The sequence below is a fragment of the Nannobrachium achirus genome (genome assembly GCF_963921795.1).
Source record: "Nannobrachium achirus genome assembly, chromosome: 23".
Classification (NCBI taxonomy): Eukaryota; Metazoa; Chordata; class Actinopteri; order Myctophiformes; family Myctophidae; genus Nannobrachium; species Nannobrachium achirus.
Window position 1 is genome coordinate 5,967,355 of NC_137830.1, and position 18,171 is coordinate 5,985,525.

At 45.7% G+C, this 18,171-nt stretch overlaps 1 protein-coding gene across 1 annotated transcript in view; it reads right to left on the reverse strand.

Annotated features, from left to right (window-relative positions):
• The window catches only part of plxna4 (plexin A4), a gene marked incomplete at both ends in the record, with an annotated part of 474,146 nt that overhangs the window by 118,784 nt on the left and 337,191 nt on the right, over positions 1 to 18,171 (reverse strand). The window contains 4 exons of the mRNA XM_080753923.1: positions 390 to 541; positions 11,238 to 11,425; positions 13,514 to 13,610; positions 15,067 to 15,267. Coding sequence (XP_080610049.1) covers positions 390 to 541; positions 11,238 to 11,425; positions 13,514 to 13,610; positions 15,067 to 15,267 — 638 coding nt within the window. The remainder of the gene's footprint in view (positions 1 to 389; positions 542 to 11,237; positions 11,426 to 13,513; positions 13,611 to 15,066; positions 15,268 to 18,171) is intronic.

Consider the following 18,171-nt stretch of genomic DNA (forward strand, 5'->3'; position numbering starts at 1 on the left):
TGAAACGTATAAAGGTTTGAGAGACACTGCACTATGCCATGGTGAGCACTGGTGCATTTATAATCCTGTCCACCTGCCTTTATTCTAGCCTCTAGTCTGCAATGTCTAATTTGCCATAGGCTACAATGATGCAATATTAGAATACATTTAGATAAAGTAGTTATTTGAACATTTTGCATTGGTGTAGGTTCTCAAAGTGGATTCCAGGGACTCTGTGGGTTCCTTTTAGGGGTGTCTAAATTGACCCTTACAAGTCTGTAACTCTGACAGTGTACAAATGGAACCAAATAGACCTGTTAGGGTCCATTTGGGTTAGGGTTAGGGTCAGTCAGAGTTAAGCGAAGACTTTTGAATTAAGAACCACTGCGTGAGTAGAAGGTGGAACGTACTGCTCAGCAGGGATGTATCCCTCCTGCACCGGGGTACAGTTGACCTTGGCCACCTTCACGTTGCCCTGGATCTCCCTGAACTCCAGACCCAGGTTCTCCCCGCGGATGGTCACCAGGGTGCCGCCTTCCCTGGGTCCCCGCAGAGGGGTCACCTGTATGGGGGGGACACACAGTTTAATAAGGACCTGAAGAGGGGTCCCCTGTATGGGGACACACACACAGTTTAATAAGGACCCTGAAGAGGGTTCATCTGCACACAGGGGTATCACATGCAGGTACAACGTCAAAAACACAGGAGATGAGATTATTTTTGAAGAAGAAAAACCCTTTGACAAGTTAATTATAGACAGTGGTTCTCACACATTATTTATGCCAAGGACCGCTAAATGTATAAGTACCACAAGGACCACACTGGTTAAACTGACACAATGTATGACACATATATGGGCTGGGTTGTGGTTCCCCTAACAGGGCATCATCTGGGAATGCCCATATATGGACTTTTATTTTATTTTAGCCTTTATTAATATATAGCCTATCGGACCAGTTACCCATATGGAGATCCCTGATACCCATATATGGAGATACGGGCATAATGTATTATAAAACATATTAATACGAAAAAAAGTTTCATACAACTGTACTGTGCAAGTTCAGTAATGGCAGGGGAAGCAGCTAAGAATATAGGCAGAAATCGGAGCTATCCGTATGCAAACACGGATACGGGTCATAAGGAGAATCTGCTTTTCTTGGACAACAGGATCACCATATACGGGCGCATCGATCGGATCGGCGGTTCTGGACAACCGCCTCGAGTATAAATATCCCTCGGGTCATCTAACTTAGAACTCCATATATGGTGCTGGAAGATGCATCCGACTCTGATATGAGGGACCCCATATTTGGGCATGGCTGACCTGCTGGGAGGCCATATATGCATATATGGTAGCTCAACGGGATGGCATAAGCAATCTGTCCAGCGGGATAAAAAGCACTGCAGCCTCAGGGAGAGTTCAGATTAAATCGATGCATCCCAAGAATTTCCACCAGATCCATTTCTTCAAGACTCAACTCTTTACCGCAAAACTCTTCAAGACTTATCTTCAAGACTCTTTCTACCAAGATTCTTGTCTTTGGTTCTTGAGCTCTGTATTATTCTACAGAGCAGGAGACCAACAGGTTTACTTTGATTCACCATTAACTGTCTGTCGTGTTAAATTAAAACATGTTTTATTGGACGGTGCATAAGAAAGGATCGCCAAAGGTATACGGGGTTGCTGTAGCGGTGAGACACAAGCTGTACTACTTTGGAAGGAACAGTGACCAGGACCACGAGGAACAGCTCGAGGTGCATGTCTTCAACACAGTGTCTTTAGACTGGAGGAAGTTGCCTCCAGGGATGCCTGGAAGAAGAGAACGACCTCCTGAGGTTCCCTCCAGAGGCCACACAGCTGTGCTGATAGGAGATATCGTCTACATCTGGGGAGGTTTGCAGTACCCCCCACATGTGTACTGCAAAGTGCTTCATGCTTTCGACGTCGACACCCACAGGTGGTTCAATCCACAGGTTTCTGCGTCTGTTCCAAAGGGGAGGCAGGACCACTCAGCCTGTGTCTTGGGGAAGGTCATGTTCATCCATGGAGGATTGACCCAATCTGGACCGACTAATGACACGTACAAGCTGGACACCAGCACGATGGTCTGGACTTTAATCAACACCGGAGAGACTGCAGCACCCGTTTCTAGACAACACTCTGCCACCATCGTCGGGACAAAGATGATTGTGTTTGGTGGCCGGGCGCGGGGGTCCTTCTACAACACCGTCAGAGTGTTCGACACGGAGACCAACCGCTGGCTGATCATCAGTGCTTCTGCATTGGGGTTGCTACGGTCATTGCTATGGTCAGGAGGACGCTATGGTCATTCAGCCTTTACCTACAACGAAGAGCTTTACGTATGTGGTGGTGCAGGCTATAGACAATGCCACCTTAATCTGTGGAAATTCAGTCCAGAGACCTTCTCCTGGAAGGAGGTTGAGCCCAGGGGGATAGGACCGTCTCAGATGTATAGGATGTGCTGTTGCACGGTGGGAGATCGTATCTTTCTCTTTGGGGGAGGGGCAACACCAAATGGCCTGTTCGTCTTAGATGTAAGTCCTAGTCTTAAGATGTTGTGCAAGCTAGCAGTTATTCAGTACGGTCTGGAGCAGTCTGGACTCCCACACAACATCAGGTGGGAACTGGCAGCCATGACTACTAGTGATGCGCGGATAGGCTTCTGAAGTCATCCGAATCCATCCGCGCAAATTCATTATCCGCCCATTATCCAACCGCATTAATTATATCATCCAATTTATAAATCCGCACCATCCTCATCCGCAACTTCAAAAGTATTATTATTATTGTTACCCTTATTATTAGGCTAATATTATTTCCTGTTAGTTTAGTTGTGCGATCACAGAAATGCATTGATCTAGCCTACGGAATGTCTCCGTTCGTCTTTTTTTCTTTCTTTTTTTTTTTTTTTTTTTGGAGTCAGTGCTGCGCGTCGATGCAGACAGACATGCAGGCAGACAGAGTCAGACACACGAGAGAAAGAGAGAGCGAGGGAGAGAGCGAAAGAGAGGAACAAACACAACTTAGTGGGAAGTTTAACTTACCTACTGTACAGTACTTCTTTACAATATGGACTATGGAGCTGAGAGATTCACTTTTTAGCGCAGCGACCAGAGGTAAATGAGTGCGACGATGCATGCCGTGATGCCGTTTAAGTGGACACAGCTGTTTAGTTTTATCGTGGACTGCACATTGCCTCATGAAAAATGATGGTTACTTTACAAATTATACAAAATAACACACACTAACACAGACACAAGCATACCTAGAATTCGCTTTTTATTGATAGATGTATTAGGCCATAATTTATTTCCTGCATTATTTCATCCGCGGATATCCGAAATTAATTAATAATTATATTTGATTGATCCAAATCCGACTGCACCGCGGATCACCGCGGTCCACCGCGGCTAAAACCGCTATCCGCGCATCTCTAATGACTACCAAAAAACGGAATAAAAAGAAGAGAAACAAATATATTTATTCTGAGATATTTGCAACCATATTTTATTGCTGTTTTTGTGCGTTTATAGGCGGTATTGCCTTATGAGAAAAAGTGCTTAGAAAATGAATTTCGTTCCCACGTCTGGGCACTACTCGTTCAATGCATTTTTGCATAGACAATACCCTTGTGGACTTTGGGTTAAAAGTTCTCCGCGCGAAGCTGGCACGACTTTTGTCACCAGCCAGAATTGTATATAAAAGTGAATAACAAAAAAACAAAAATCTTGTGCTGCTGTTTTTGCTTGTAAAAGTTGCTATATTGATTTTGGCAACACAAAATCTTTCTCAAATGTCATAAATACATCTACTTAACATCTGAAACAAGTATTGGTGCCTTAGTATTCTCATATGTGAATTTAGATCGTGAAATACAGCAAATTACAACGCCATCAGGGCACCGTCACGAAATGCATTTTAGTCGACTAAATCAACTGTAGATTTAGTCACCTAAAATCGTATGGTAAGACCGTCTGTGGATCAGGGATCCTGATCATGTGTTACTGGATCTAAAAGATCAAAGTGTCATTTTGTCTTGCAACATTATTGTTTTTTTTTCACTGGGACTAGACAGGAATCCTAACGACCCAATCAGCAGGCAGCGGCAGCAAGGTCACGGCAGGTCACACACGCACACACACACACACACACACACACACACACACACACACACACACACACACACACACACACACACACACACACACACACACACACACACACACACACACACACACACACACACACTTTATTTGAGAGGACATCAACATTTTACGAGGGCGATTTTATGAATGCCCTTTTTTTACAGTTAGTTTGTGACCTTCAGCCTAAAAGCTTTCCAGTGCTTTATGCCTCCAGTATAAACCAGACATAAACTCCAACCTTAACCCTTATACCAGAGGTCTTCAACGTTTACAGGCCAAGGACCCCTTAGTTGAGAGAGAGATGAAGCAGGGACCCCCACAACCTGTTCATAGATTTCATATAGTTCCATTGTTTGACAGCACAATCATCAGTGTATTTTGGAATCATGTCAATTTGTGTTTTCAGATATTTAGCCACTTGAACCGTCAATACTTAATAAACTTGACCTTTCACTCTGTACATAGTCTGCTCTTTTTCCCCTCTACACCAAAGCTCTTTGCCAAAAATAATCTACAAGCTCACAACGCCTGGGATTTTTGCCTAAAGTTCTCTGAATATGGACACTAAGGTTCTAGTGGTTAATATAAAAAAGGAGAAACAAACATTCTATCACTCAAAGATAGGGAGGACCCCCTGTAGTAACTCTGAGGACCCCCTAGGGGTGCCGGACCCCCTGTTGAAGACCCCTGCCTTAGATATAGTGTCTAAACCCCCTAAACCCGACCTCTAAATGACCTCTAACCCGGAACCCAACCTGAATATTTTCTTAATGGTAAAGCTTTTATAAGCATAAAGGCCCATTCCCACCAGGCCAGATAAACAGATTCCAAACATATCTTTCTCCATTAAAGTGGATGGTAAGATACTGATTAATTTTTTGTATCTGTGACAGATATGTTTTTTATCAGCATCTTACCATCCACTTGAATGGAGAAAGATATTTGTATCTGTTTATCTGGCCCAGTGGGAATGGGCCTTAAAACAACAACATGTCTTGTGAGGACCGCATCAAACAATGTCCCCAGCGATGTCTATTTCTCAACTTCTACCACTTTGTTACACACACACACACACACACACACACACACACACACACACACTAGAGCTGGGATACCCGACCGAAATCCGACGGGACCCGACAAGCCCGACGGGCTCGGGCTCGGGTCGGACGCATTTTCATAATTAATTGTCGGACGTCGATTCGGGTCGGACATATTTTTGATATAGCCTCTGCCTACCTATGACATGCATCATGCACTCTCTCTGATGATGCACACAGCCTGCAACTCCTGTGTGTGTGTGTGTGTGTGTGTGTGTGTGTGTGTGTGTGTGTGTGTGTGTGTGTGTGTGTGTGTGTGCACTGTGTGGCACTGTGTGTGTGTGTGTGTGTGTGTGTGTGTGTGCTGCTCGCGCTAATGCTGCAGCCACGGAGACAACTCTGACCACGGAGAAAAGTCCCACGCTGAGGTAAACGCGCAGCGCGCTGTTGTGGTTTGGAAGTGGCGTGCTGCTGAATGGAGCTCCAAGCTTGTGTTCCACTACTGTCCCTTGCATTGGATGTTTATTTTTTGGTGCTGTTGTGTGCAGTCGCAGTGCACTGTGCCAGGCCAGCCTCGTCCGTCCGCCCGTCCGTCCGTCCGTTCAACACACATCACATCACTCAAGTAAATCCTGGCTTATACTTCTTCATCACGGCGTGTTCCATGACAAAATGTGGCTGATCTGCAAGCTCACAACGCCTCGCATCCGCGACGCGTTGTGAGCTTGTAGATCTGCTCTTTTCCAGGCGCAGAAACTTGCAGAATGAATGAGTCACTGTCAGCCGTCCAGCGCAGCGCACGTTATTATTTTTTATTATTTAATAATCGACATATCCTACTATTTAAACACTTTCACACGCTACAGTGTGGCTTAATATTCACATTAAGGTTAACAAGCAGGCACTCTGCATATTAGAACAAGTTTGCTAGTGAGTGTAAATCAGTGGCTTCCTCAAAGAAAAAGAAACGAGGCGAAAAAGCGTTGAAAACATAAGGTTCGGGCCTCGGATCGGGTCGGACGCTTTTTCATGATTAATGCTCGCATTAATCACACAGACACACACACACACACACACACAGAGAGAGAGAGAGAGAGAGAGAGAGAGAGAGAGAGAGAGAGAGAGAGAGCAATTGTGGGTCTCCATCATTAGCGGACGAAAGAGCGGTAGAAGGGGAAGATAGAGAGAAAAAACAGTGAGCGTGGAATGAGAGAGAGAGAGAGAGAGAGAGAGAGAGAGAGAGAGAGAGAGAGAGAGGAGTCTCCTTTCATTAGCTCAACGAGCCGCTGATTAGATCTGTGACTTTGACAAGCTAATTGACGGCTGCTATAAGAGGAAAACACTTCATCACAATCTCTCTCTCTCCCTCTCCCTCTCCCTCTCCCTCTCTCTCTCTCTCTCTCTCTCTCTCTCTGTGTGTCATCGCGGTGTCTCTCGCTCTCAGACTGTTGATGGGAGATGTCAGGATAATGAAGTGCATTAGAATGCATTAAGACGGCAGTCGGCAGCCATCTTTGCACAGACTCCCTCTTCACTCCTCACAGCGCTGACAGCTTTTATATGGAGGGAGACGTGAGAAGAGAGGGATGCAATATGTTGTATGTCTGTCTGTCTGTCTGTCTGTCTAGCCTCGTCTAGCAAATGCTCACCTATAGATGGACAAGATGCTGCTGATTTTTGCAGTGTTTTGAGACAAACTAGTAATGTCCATTACTAGTTACTTTTTGCGCCAACTACTGTGTTCGGTGTTTGTCGCGTGCTCTGTAATATATATATATATATATATATATATATATATATATATATATATATATATATATATATATATATATATATATTAGGGCTGGGACTTTAACTGATTAATTGCGATTAATTAATTACAGAAAATGAACGCGATTAAAAAAATTAAAGCATTTTAATCGCACTTAGTTTTTGCACCACAGAACCTTCAGTTTCAGGCATACCGATCATAGCGATGCACCAACCGAGAAGAGACAACAAACACAAAGGGAGAAGTAGCCAATTAGAGCGCTTTGTTTGACCCAGTGGATGTGAAATTTAGATTTAAAAAACTCACTTGTTGATTCACTCGTACAACAAAATGTGTTTTACTTGAAAAAAATGCTTCTCAGGTAAAATATTAATATGCGATTAAAATGTGATTAATTGCAATTAATTAATTTCTTTTATTTTTTTTAATCGCATCCCAGCCCCGGACAAGCAATCTTGGTGACATCACCAACAACAAGTGTGACCTGATATATGGATAACAAGACGCAAGTTGGCACCTTGGCAGAGTGCCAACTTGCCTACCCACATACATACAGACAGACATGCTGTGGATCTACTGACACGGCCAGCACAGAACTGAACCCTTCCCAATACTGGCACGCTCTGCTGACACACAGACACACAGACAGACAGACAGACAGACAGACAGACAGACAGGCAGACAGGCAGACAGACAGACAGACAGACAGACAGACAGACAGACAGTGTCTAGTACTACAGGTTACTCCTCCGTTTCATCATCCTCTCTTTCTGCCATCATTCATCAGGATGACTGCAGGGTCTCCCTCCCTCCCTCCACCCCTCCCTCCATCCCTCCCTCCCTCCCTCCCCCTGTCTGCACTGCTCCCCCTCCCCTCCTCTGATGACAGTGAAACGGACTCTTAAGACCTTTTTAATACCCCCAAAAAAGAAAGAAAAAGAATGAAAAAAATGCCTTCGCTGCATCAAAAGCAACTACAAATATTGGCCGAATTTCAAATAACATAAGAAATGTTTCTTCTTTTCTTTATAGGCTCACAAAGCATTCCTCATCTCTCCATCCATCAACAGGTGTCTCTCACAGGTCAGCCCTATTTGCCTCACGCAGAGACGCTCATCTCCTCCACCACATGCAGCGTGCGCGCGCGTGTGCGTGTGTGTGTGTGTGTGTGTGTGTGTGTGTGTGTGTGTGTGTGCGTGGGCGTCTGTCCAGGGATGAAGGACGACTGGAGAGAAGGGGATCGCTCTGTCTCTACTGGACACCCGGGGGTCCAGCATATGGACACAGAACATGGAGTAAAAGATATCTCTGGATTCTAAGCTGCTAAAAACGGACAGACGAGAGAGTGCAGCTCAGACAACGTAATGTTGCGCTCATCTCCATTTTAAAACCCTTTACTTTTTTTTTTTGTTGTAAATCAACACCCTACCCCAGGGGCGTCAATTGGGTATGGCAGGGGTATGCAGCTGCCATACCCTGGGTCCAGAGGGGAAAATAAAAGTTGCTTTTAAATATAAATCCATGAATGTCTCTTTGTCTATCTGTCCTGGTTATGTTGTTAAATTACAGTAAATTAACTACAAATGCAACATTTAACAAAATGGTGACTTTAACAAGGTATTATAATTATATTCTCCACACTTGTATTCTCCCCATCTTGACAGAATGCTATATTCCCAGGTTCCGCAGGTCAGCTGCACAGGTGCAATGCATTATTGTTAATTGACCGATCGCTATGCCCCTCCTAAAGCCGTGCTTGCCCAATGCCACGTTTAGCGACAGGTTACTAAGGCGGGTGCCTTGGCAAGCTGCCATGGCGGCGTGCAGCAATAGCACCCAGCTGCAGACTAACCTGCCACAAACGTCCAGGAAGAAAACAATAGCCTATACTAAAGTCAGATTAACATACAGTACACAAGTGTTACCAGTTATATTTTCTCATGAAGTGCTCCTAAATTATTCCCGTGGGTTGGTTTGTGTAGGTCAGTGCAATCCATTCTGTTTTTGTTTCAGTGTTTGTGACACGGAAGCGAGTGGGTGGGACGTTCGCGAACGAATCGAGTCTTTTGAACGGCTCTTTGAAATGAACGATATGATTCGGTTCACAGTAGGGAGCCGTTCCTTTCTATGAACAGTGGTGGGAAAAGTACTACATTTCTTTACTTAGGTAAACATATCAATACTGCAATCAAGTTTGGAATGTTATTAATGTAGGCTACTAGAGTAAAAGTAAAATAGTATTGGTATCAAAATGTAGGCTACTTAAAGTACCAATATTAGAACGTACTCATTATGCAGAATGTCCTGTTTCACAGGTTTTCTAATGAGTAAAATGTAGAAAAATCATTTGCAAATAGCTGATCTACAAGCTCACAATGCATCGCAACGTGACACATTGTGAGCTTGTAGATCACCTATTTTCAAATGCCAGAAATGTATCCAATGGCCAAAATGTACAGGCCTATTTGGGTGGAAGTGATTTACAATCATAATCAAAATCTACAAAGTAACCAGTAACTAAAATGAGCCAGTCTTTTGAACGGCTCTTTGAAAGGAACGGATCTCAGAGATCCGGTTCACTTCAAAGAACCATAAATCCCATCTCTATCTAGCAGCCAGACTAGCGGTACACCGATGCGCGCCGCCATGGCAGCTTGCCAAGTCTGCTGCGTTAGTAACCTGTTGCTAACTTGGCATTGGACGAGGACGGCTTTAGGAGGGGCATAGCGATCGGTCAATTGTAGCACGTTTACTAACATGCCGAGTTTAGCTGCACTTGAACAACCGTTCCAGGCTGCCATATCCAGACCAAGAAACCGTAGAAATGGGGGGAAAAATAGAATGTACTTCTTAAAATAAACGTATCATGCCTGTCGCTAAGGTATGGCAACATGACTGGTGTCTTGCATGCGTGCGAAGGCGCCTGCAAGACACCAGTCATGTTGCCATACCTTAGCTTTTTCTGAACTGACGCCACTGATCTCCATTTTAATTGTGTCAGATGTGAAACTATCTATCACCAGACTAGAGGCTATGAGCGTGACATCATCATCATACGCGGAAATCATAACGTCTGAGTGGCAAAAAACAACTTTTTGGCCTTGACAGTCCATACATCCAAACAGAAAAGTCCTGTCTGATTGCATTAAATGACGTTAAACGACATTAAACTCACTTTGACACTCCATTTGCCATTGACGTTATACCCCCTTTATACCCAGATCCTTAACTATAAATCAGATGATTGACGAGTGAAAAGTGACACTGTCACTGTGTCACAGATGTCAATCAATCACGGTGACAGATTGAAGTGCGTTCTTGTCAGTTCATGAGCATTAGTTATGAAACCTAGCATCCCTGTTCTGGGAGCGGGAACGCTTGTGAAAATAGCAAATGAACAAGCTTACAACGTGACACGTTGCTGCAACGCGTTGTGAGCTTGAATATTCGCTATCTTTTGGTGAAGATATTTGTATTGCCTTTACACGTGTTTGCATGCTGAAAACAGCAGATCTGCAGCTCACAAGGCGTCACGCTGTGACGCCTGGTGAGCTTGTAGATCTGCTTTTTTTGGTGAAGAGATAGTTGCAGATGGAAAAGTCATCAAGTACAGTACAAATCAGGTCTGTTTTTGTGACATTGCAGTGATATTGATGAATATTGAAGTATTCTGCAGCACCCCTGGAGCCTGGACTGGCATCAGGGCACCCTAGGGTACCATGGCACCCACTTTGTGAAACCCTGGGTTAGGGTTAGGGTCTCATCTGGGTGATGAGGGGGTTAGGGTTAGGGTGATCAGGAGTGCCGCGCTGTGAGCTTGTAGATCTGCTAATTTAAAAAAGTCTTTGAATATTTCAAATCCTTCTAAGGCTTTTTGAAAAATCTATGTTTCTATGTCAGTGGTGCTCAAACTTTTTCATGTGAAGGACCCCCAGACTCCCATCTCAAAACATTTAGTTCCAGAAATGTTCGCTTAAAAGGGACATATATATTCAAAGATTTGCACACATTTTCACAACTTTTCAAAAATAGCAGATCCACAAGCTCGCAGCGCGGCACTCGGTGCCGCGCTGTGAGCTTGTAGATCTGCTATTTTTCAATAGCTAGTAAGTATAAAATAATTAAGGCCCCTCCACCTTGGGCCCTGGTAACTCAGTCCCACTTTCCCCCCCTTGTGACGCCCCTGCTCTCACCTGGGTGATGAGGGGGTCAGGGGGTCAGGGTGGGGGTCTCACCTGGGTGATGAGGGGGTCAGGGGGTTAGGGTGGGGGTCTCACCTGGGTGATGATGGGGTTGGTGCACTTGTTGACCCCGTTGTGCTGCAGCCACTGGCTCTCGGGGTGCAGGCAGTGCTGCTTGAGGGTGCAGCGCGCCTCCGCCTTGCACCACACGCAGCCGAACAGGGGGTCCGCCTTCAGGCACATCCCGCAGGACCCCCGCTGGGCGTCACACTTATACAGGTGCACTGGAGGGGAGAGAGAGAGAGAGAAGAGGTGGAGAAAGGGAGGGAGAGTTTGTGTCAATGATTGATTGATTGATTGATTGATTGATGGATTGAATACTTTATTGCGACCGTAAGTCGCAGTTTAGTATCAGAACCGTCACATATTGACCGCATCTGTCTGGGTAACGCTTGTCGTTTATTGTTGATTGACTGTCAAGCTCTGACATCACACTCGGACATCACTGTGATGTCAGGGGAATCCCACACTAACATAATCCCTTTTATGCCCATATATGGAGATCCATGTTGTCATCAATATTAAGCCCATATCTGTGAATGCCAATATATAGGCTATACATGTCAGTCTAACCAGTGTGGCTTGTTTCTACAGACCAGGATCTCCATATATGGGCATAAAAGGGATTCTGTTAGTGTGGTTCCCCTAACAGGACTTCATAGGGGAATGCCCATATATGGAGGCCCCATTGGCCACATAAAATCCCTTTTATGCCCATACTGTATATGGAGATCCCTGTCTGTAGAACCAGACACACTGGTTAGACTGACATGTATAGTCTATAGGTTAGAAAAGCGACCTGAGAGAGACCCGAGGATGATGTAAAAACAATGTAAAACATTTGAGTACTACTGTCAATTGGGACACAAACACTGTGGACCGCATGATGTTGCCGTGAACGATACATAGGCTATTATACAAAAAATAACGTGCGATGGGTTCCGCGGTGGACTCGAGAAGACACTCGTTAACGTCAGGTCTCCGTGGCAACGGGCCAGACGTTTTGCTCCTTAATTGCCATTAGTGTAGTAGACGCTGTGTGGTGTGATCTGTCCATCAACACCATGCCCCAGGTGCACTGCATTCCACATGGGCCAGACTGGGGGAGTGTGTGCGTGTGTGTGTGTGTGTGTGTGTGTGTGTGTGTGTGTGTGTGTGTGTGTGTGTGTGTGTGTGTGTGTGTGTGTGTTTGTGCGATCTCTCAACGCCTCGCAGCTAGATTTCAAGCGGTTCATATAAAACAGGAGAAAAAAAAGCTTCTATCACACAAAGATTTGGCGGCCCCTCCCTGTAGCAACTCTGAGGACCCCCTAGGGGTCCCGGACCCCCTGTTGAAGACCCCTGGCTAGACGTGGCGTAAGGTCGGTGTCCGAACAGGGAGGTTAAAGTTACCCAGAATCCTTGAGGAGGACGGAGACGCTGCACCTCTCTCTGCGCACCACCCTGCCTGTTGTCATGGTTACCAACTCCAAGGGCAGCCGCAGCACACAGTAACACTGTAGAGTCTGAGACTTTACATGACTCTGTGTGTGTGTGCGTGTGTGCGTGTGTGCGTGCGTGCGCGTGTGTGTAGGTCTCAGGTGTTGGAATTAGAGTTAAACCTGATTTGCACTTCATTGTGTGCCAGTCTCATCTTGCACCGAAAAATAGCCGATCTATAAGCAGCGTGACTCGTCGTGAGCTTGTAGATCAGCAGTTTTTCGTCTTTAAGCTTAAAAATAGTGTGTGTTTGACGTGTGTATGCGTGTGTACAACCCTGAGTGTCTGAGTTGCATCCGTGTGCGTGTTTTGCATCCGTGTGAGTTGCGTGTTGCAACCATGTGCGTGCTTTGCATCCGTGTGTGTGTGTGTGTTTTGCCTCCGTGTGCGTGTTGCATCTGTGTGTGTGTGTGTGTGTGTGTGTGTGTGTGTGTGTGTGTGTGCGTGTGTGCGTGTGTGTGTGTGTGTGTGTGTGTGTGTGTGTGTGTGTGTGTGTGTGTGTGTGTGTTTTGCATCTGTGCGTGTGGTGCATCTGTGTGCGTGTTGCATCCATGTGCGTGTTTTGCATCCGTGTGAATTGCGTGTTGCATCCATGTGCGTGTTCTGCATCTGTGTGCGTGTTTTGCATCCATGTGCGTGTTCTGCATCTGTGTGCGTGTTGCATCCATGTGCGTGTTTTGCATCGGTGTGCGTGTTTGTGTGGTGCACCAGTGCGTGTTTCGCATCTTTGCAGGTGTGCATCCGTGTGTGCCTGCATGTGTGCCTGTGTGTGTGTGTGCATGTGTGTTTGTGTGCGTGCATGTTTGCGCATGTGCGTGCGTGTGTGCGCGTACCTTTGTTGTGGGCGGGGTTGTCGATGCTGAAGTCTCCGTTCCAGATGACGGTCAGCTCCACTGGAAGGCTGCTCATATCCATCCCATCATAGGAGTACTGTCACCATGGCAACCAGGGAGGAGGGAGGGGGGGGTGGAGGGAGAGAGAGAGAGAGAGAGAGAGTGTCATTACTTTGAGCTAAAGTGTAGTGACCTGCCGCTACCACTAGGCCATGGGTCCGGGACCCTAGGGGGTCCTCAGAGTTACAACAGGGGGTCCTCCAAATCTTTGAGTGATTTTCTTCTTTTTTATAATAACCACTTGAACCCTAGTGTCCATATTCTGAGAACTTTAGACAAAAATAGCAGATCTACAAGCTCACAGCGCCTCGCAGTGAGCTTGTAGATCCGCTATTTTTGGCAAAGAGGTTTGGTGTAGAGGGGGAAAAAGAGCAGACTAAGTACAAAGTGAAAGGTAACGTTTATTAAGTATTGACAGTTCAAGTGGTTAAATATCTGAAAAGTGGGGGTCCCTGCTTCATCTCTCTCTCAAATAAGGGGTCCTTGCACTAGGATAATAGTGTCATATTGGTCATAATGCGGAGGAGGATCCGATAAGGCCAGATGCAGCGTCTCATCGTGAGGGTCCTACACATACAGCGTGCTCACCCTCTCCCACCCAAACCCCCAGCCCTCCACTCATTAAAACAAAAGGAGAAAACATTACACATTGTCAGATATCAACACAACAGTAGGCCTAATGAACTGGTGGGTGTGGCCACATAAAAACCTCATTTTAACTCTTTCTCATAATACCTGACCATGTTTTAGGGGGGGAAAGCATGGCACCCCATCTTTAGGAAGTTTAAAAGCATCATTATTGCAAATATCAACAAGTGGATTCTCTCTCTCTCTCTCTCTCTCTCTCTCTCTCTCTCTCTCTCTCTCTCTTTTTGCAGCATCATGGATATTTGTGCCGCAATCATAATTTTCTACTAAATTACAGCTCCCGTCATGCAGTGCTTGCTGGGGCACAATATTTACAACGATTATCATAAAAAACACACGCACGCACACACACACACACACACACACACACACACAAACTCACATGCACGCATGCACGCACAAACGCACACACACACACGAGGGCCTTCACCAAATATTCGAATATTCGAATATCAAAATCATTATTCGACGTTGTTCACCGAAGTCGAATATTCGCTTATTTAAATGTTTTAATTGTTTTCTCTTTAAAAAATATATAGTTTATAAAGCTTGGCGAGATAGGAAGTCATAAGAATGAGTTGTTAATGCCCCTGGTGGATGAATTTGTTAATGCTAGAGCTATGCCAGGGGTTCTCAAACCTTTTTAGGCTGTGACCCCCGAAATAAACATATTTGAACTGGGGACCCCCACCCTGACAAACACTTGGAATTGTAGGTATTACATTTAATGTGACTCGGTTCCGCAGATAAATATTGTGAAAATAGCAGATCTACATGCTCAGAACGCCTCGCAACGCTATTCGTGAATGCCCTAGCACACACACACACACCCCCACGCAGCTCACCGAGGTGTTCTGGCACTGCACGGAGCTGCTGTTGAAGCGCAGGGCGGGGACTCGTTGCTCCACCCCCTGGATGTTGAGCAGGCACTCGTAGCCGCGCTGGCCGCTCTGCGGCTGCGGGAGGTTCTTAGCGCGCAGCGTGATGGGCTTCACCACGCCCACCGGGACCAGGATACGATCCGCCGGCAACAGCTGGGGACACTCCTGATTGGTCGAGAGAGGAGACAATGACAAGACAATAGTTATCAGTTTACAGTTTAGGCATTTAGCCGACGCTTTTAATCCAAAGCGACTTACAATAAGCAGGTCATACACATCACTATAATAAGCAAGATAATATGTCAAAACATCAACAACAATATAACAAATGCATAGGAATATCAATCTAGAAAAACAATAACATTGGTAGACCATCCTAATCAATAAAAAACGTTTCTAAAACCTAAAAAATGCTAACTAGCTTCATGTATCATGGTCAATGAGTGTTACAGTAGTGCTATGGGTTTAGGTGGAGTTAGTTATGACAGTATGCTGGGGGACACTCCTGATTGGTCGAGGGAGGAGGAAGGGGGAGGGGACAATGACAAGACAATATAGATATAATAGATGGGGGACACTCCTGATTGGTCGATGGAGGAGGAGGAGACCAATGGTGGAAAAAGTACTACAGCTACTATAGCCTGGGCTGGCTTCCAATTTCGGGCTTTTGATCCGGTCGGGAGCGGAAGATCTCCTACGTTTTTCTGTAGTCCAAAACGGACTACACTTTGGCCGGAAACAACGACCGGAAACAGTTTTAACCCGTACTTGCGCATGCGCTAACTACATGGCTAACGACTTGCGCATGCGCTAACTGGGTTGAAACTGTTTCCGGTCGTTGTTTCCGGCCAAAGTGTAGTCCGTTTTGGACTACAGAAAAACGTAGGAGATCTTCCGCTCCCGACCGGATCAAACGGCCCGTTTAGTAAACGAAGACCAGGCTTTCCCCCAGCGGAAAGCCTGGTGATGCGAGGTTACAGCTACTATAGATATAAAATCAGTGGTTAATGTATGTTTTATAATATTATAATTTACTTCCTGGAAGTACCTCTGCCTCCTTGAAGTAGGAACAAGATGAGCAGGAAAGGATACTCATGGAAATGGTGGAGAGTCTCGTGATACTAGCTAGTTCAGAAACATACTTTTGTGCTCTTTAGATGCCTCTATATAATGTTATACAGCGTACACACCGAAAAGCAACACAGCGGAAAACAATGTGTGACATGTTTTATTTTATATTCCTGAGCCAAGTATTTTATAAAAGTCGTTCCGAGTTTTTTTATTTTTTTATTGAGCTGTCCAGCCGGCTCATATAGACTCTAATGTTATTCACCAAACTTCCGGTGTGAATTTGCCACCCAGTGCGATGTATCTGACGGGCAAGGATTGCGGGGTAAAGAATATTACGCTAGTGACCCTTCCTGCAGAGATGTTCATTGGAAGTACCTCTACTTCCTGGAAGTACCTCTACTTCCTGGAAGTACCTCTACCTCTCTAGAGAGAGAGAGAGAGAGAGAGAGAGAGAGAGAGAGAGAGAGAGAGAGAGAGAGAGAGAGAGAGAGAGGGCACTTGGCAATTGGAAGTCTAAAATTAACGACCAATCAACTCAGTGTGGATGGTGGGCTATTTATAGATCTGTATGACTCACCTGGAGAGGAGAGGAGAGGAGAGGAGAGGAGAGGAGAGGAGAGGAGAGGAGAGGATCTTTTTCTCTCTTTTGTGCAGTGTCTGTGTTTTTATTTCTTTAGCTGCTCTCACAGATATGCTGGCTGAAAGGCCAGACCAGTATGTTATATCAGTACGTTGTACCAAAACTTTACAGGTCAAGTTTATTCTCCTCAAAGAAAAGACAGACAGTACAAAGGCAGGGCCCTTAGCCAATAATGAGGAGCAGCCGAAGGGTAGATCTTTGTGCCCATACATGGTGCTCCATGCGAGCCCACACTGTTTCGTAGGTACAGTATTTCTAGTTTTGTATTGTTCTTATTGAACTTTTAATCTGTTTAATGAATGATCTCTTCCACTGAGGAAAGGATTCAAAATTCTATCAAAACCTCCACCAGCTGTCCGTCAGTCTGTCAGTCAGTCTGTCACACGTCACACTTTTGCCCTGCTGATATCTCCGCAACCGTTGCCCCGATCCAAGCCAAAAGTTGCACACACACTCCTTGCCTGCCAAACCACAACCTCCACCCATCAATTCTCACATGACCCTCTTCTAGCGCCACCATGAGGCCGATTCTTGCAAAACACATTTCTGGACACTACTCCTACAAATGTTGACCTAAAATCACACAAATCGGTACAAACTTGCTCTACACTCATGTCTTCAACATGGATCTGTCCCATATAGCGCCACCATCAGGACAATTTTTTTCAAACACATTTATGGACACTTCTCCTACAGATTTTGCCCTAAAACCACACAAATCGGTACACAGTATGTCTAGACTCATCTCATCACCATGGATCTGTCCCATATAGCGCCACCATCAGGACGATTTTTTCAAACACTTTTTTGGACACTGCTCCTACACATTTAGCTCTCAAATCACGCTGCGACCTGACGGTCGCTTATCTCCCGATTAGGAGAGAGAGAGAGAGGGGGGGGGGAGAGACTACGGCACACAGCCAGTGAAAGGCGGAGCGGCGGTTGCAGATAAGACCCGGGACGGAACCGAGGGAGCGTGGAGGAGGAGGAGCGCTCACTCGCTGCGTTAGATGAGAGCGCACGTTATGAGAGAGCGCACGTCAGAGTGCACACTGGAGTGCACGTGGGTCGGGGTTGACGATAACCACTCAGTCTGAAGTTCATTAAAAGCCACTTGATTGAGCCGCGCTGCACACAGAGTGACTGACACACTGTGACACCATTCACAAAGTCATTATAGATAAAATGACGCACGGCGGGAGTGTGTGTGTGTGTGCGTGCGTGCGTGCGTGCGTGCGTGCGTGCGTGCGTGCGTGCGTGCGTACGTGCGTGGAGAGGGCTGGCAGAGGTTGTATAGCACAAATGTTTGCTTTCATGGGGGTTCATTTAGCTAAGAATGGGGGGATCGTATTTGGAAA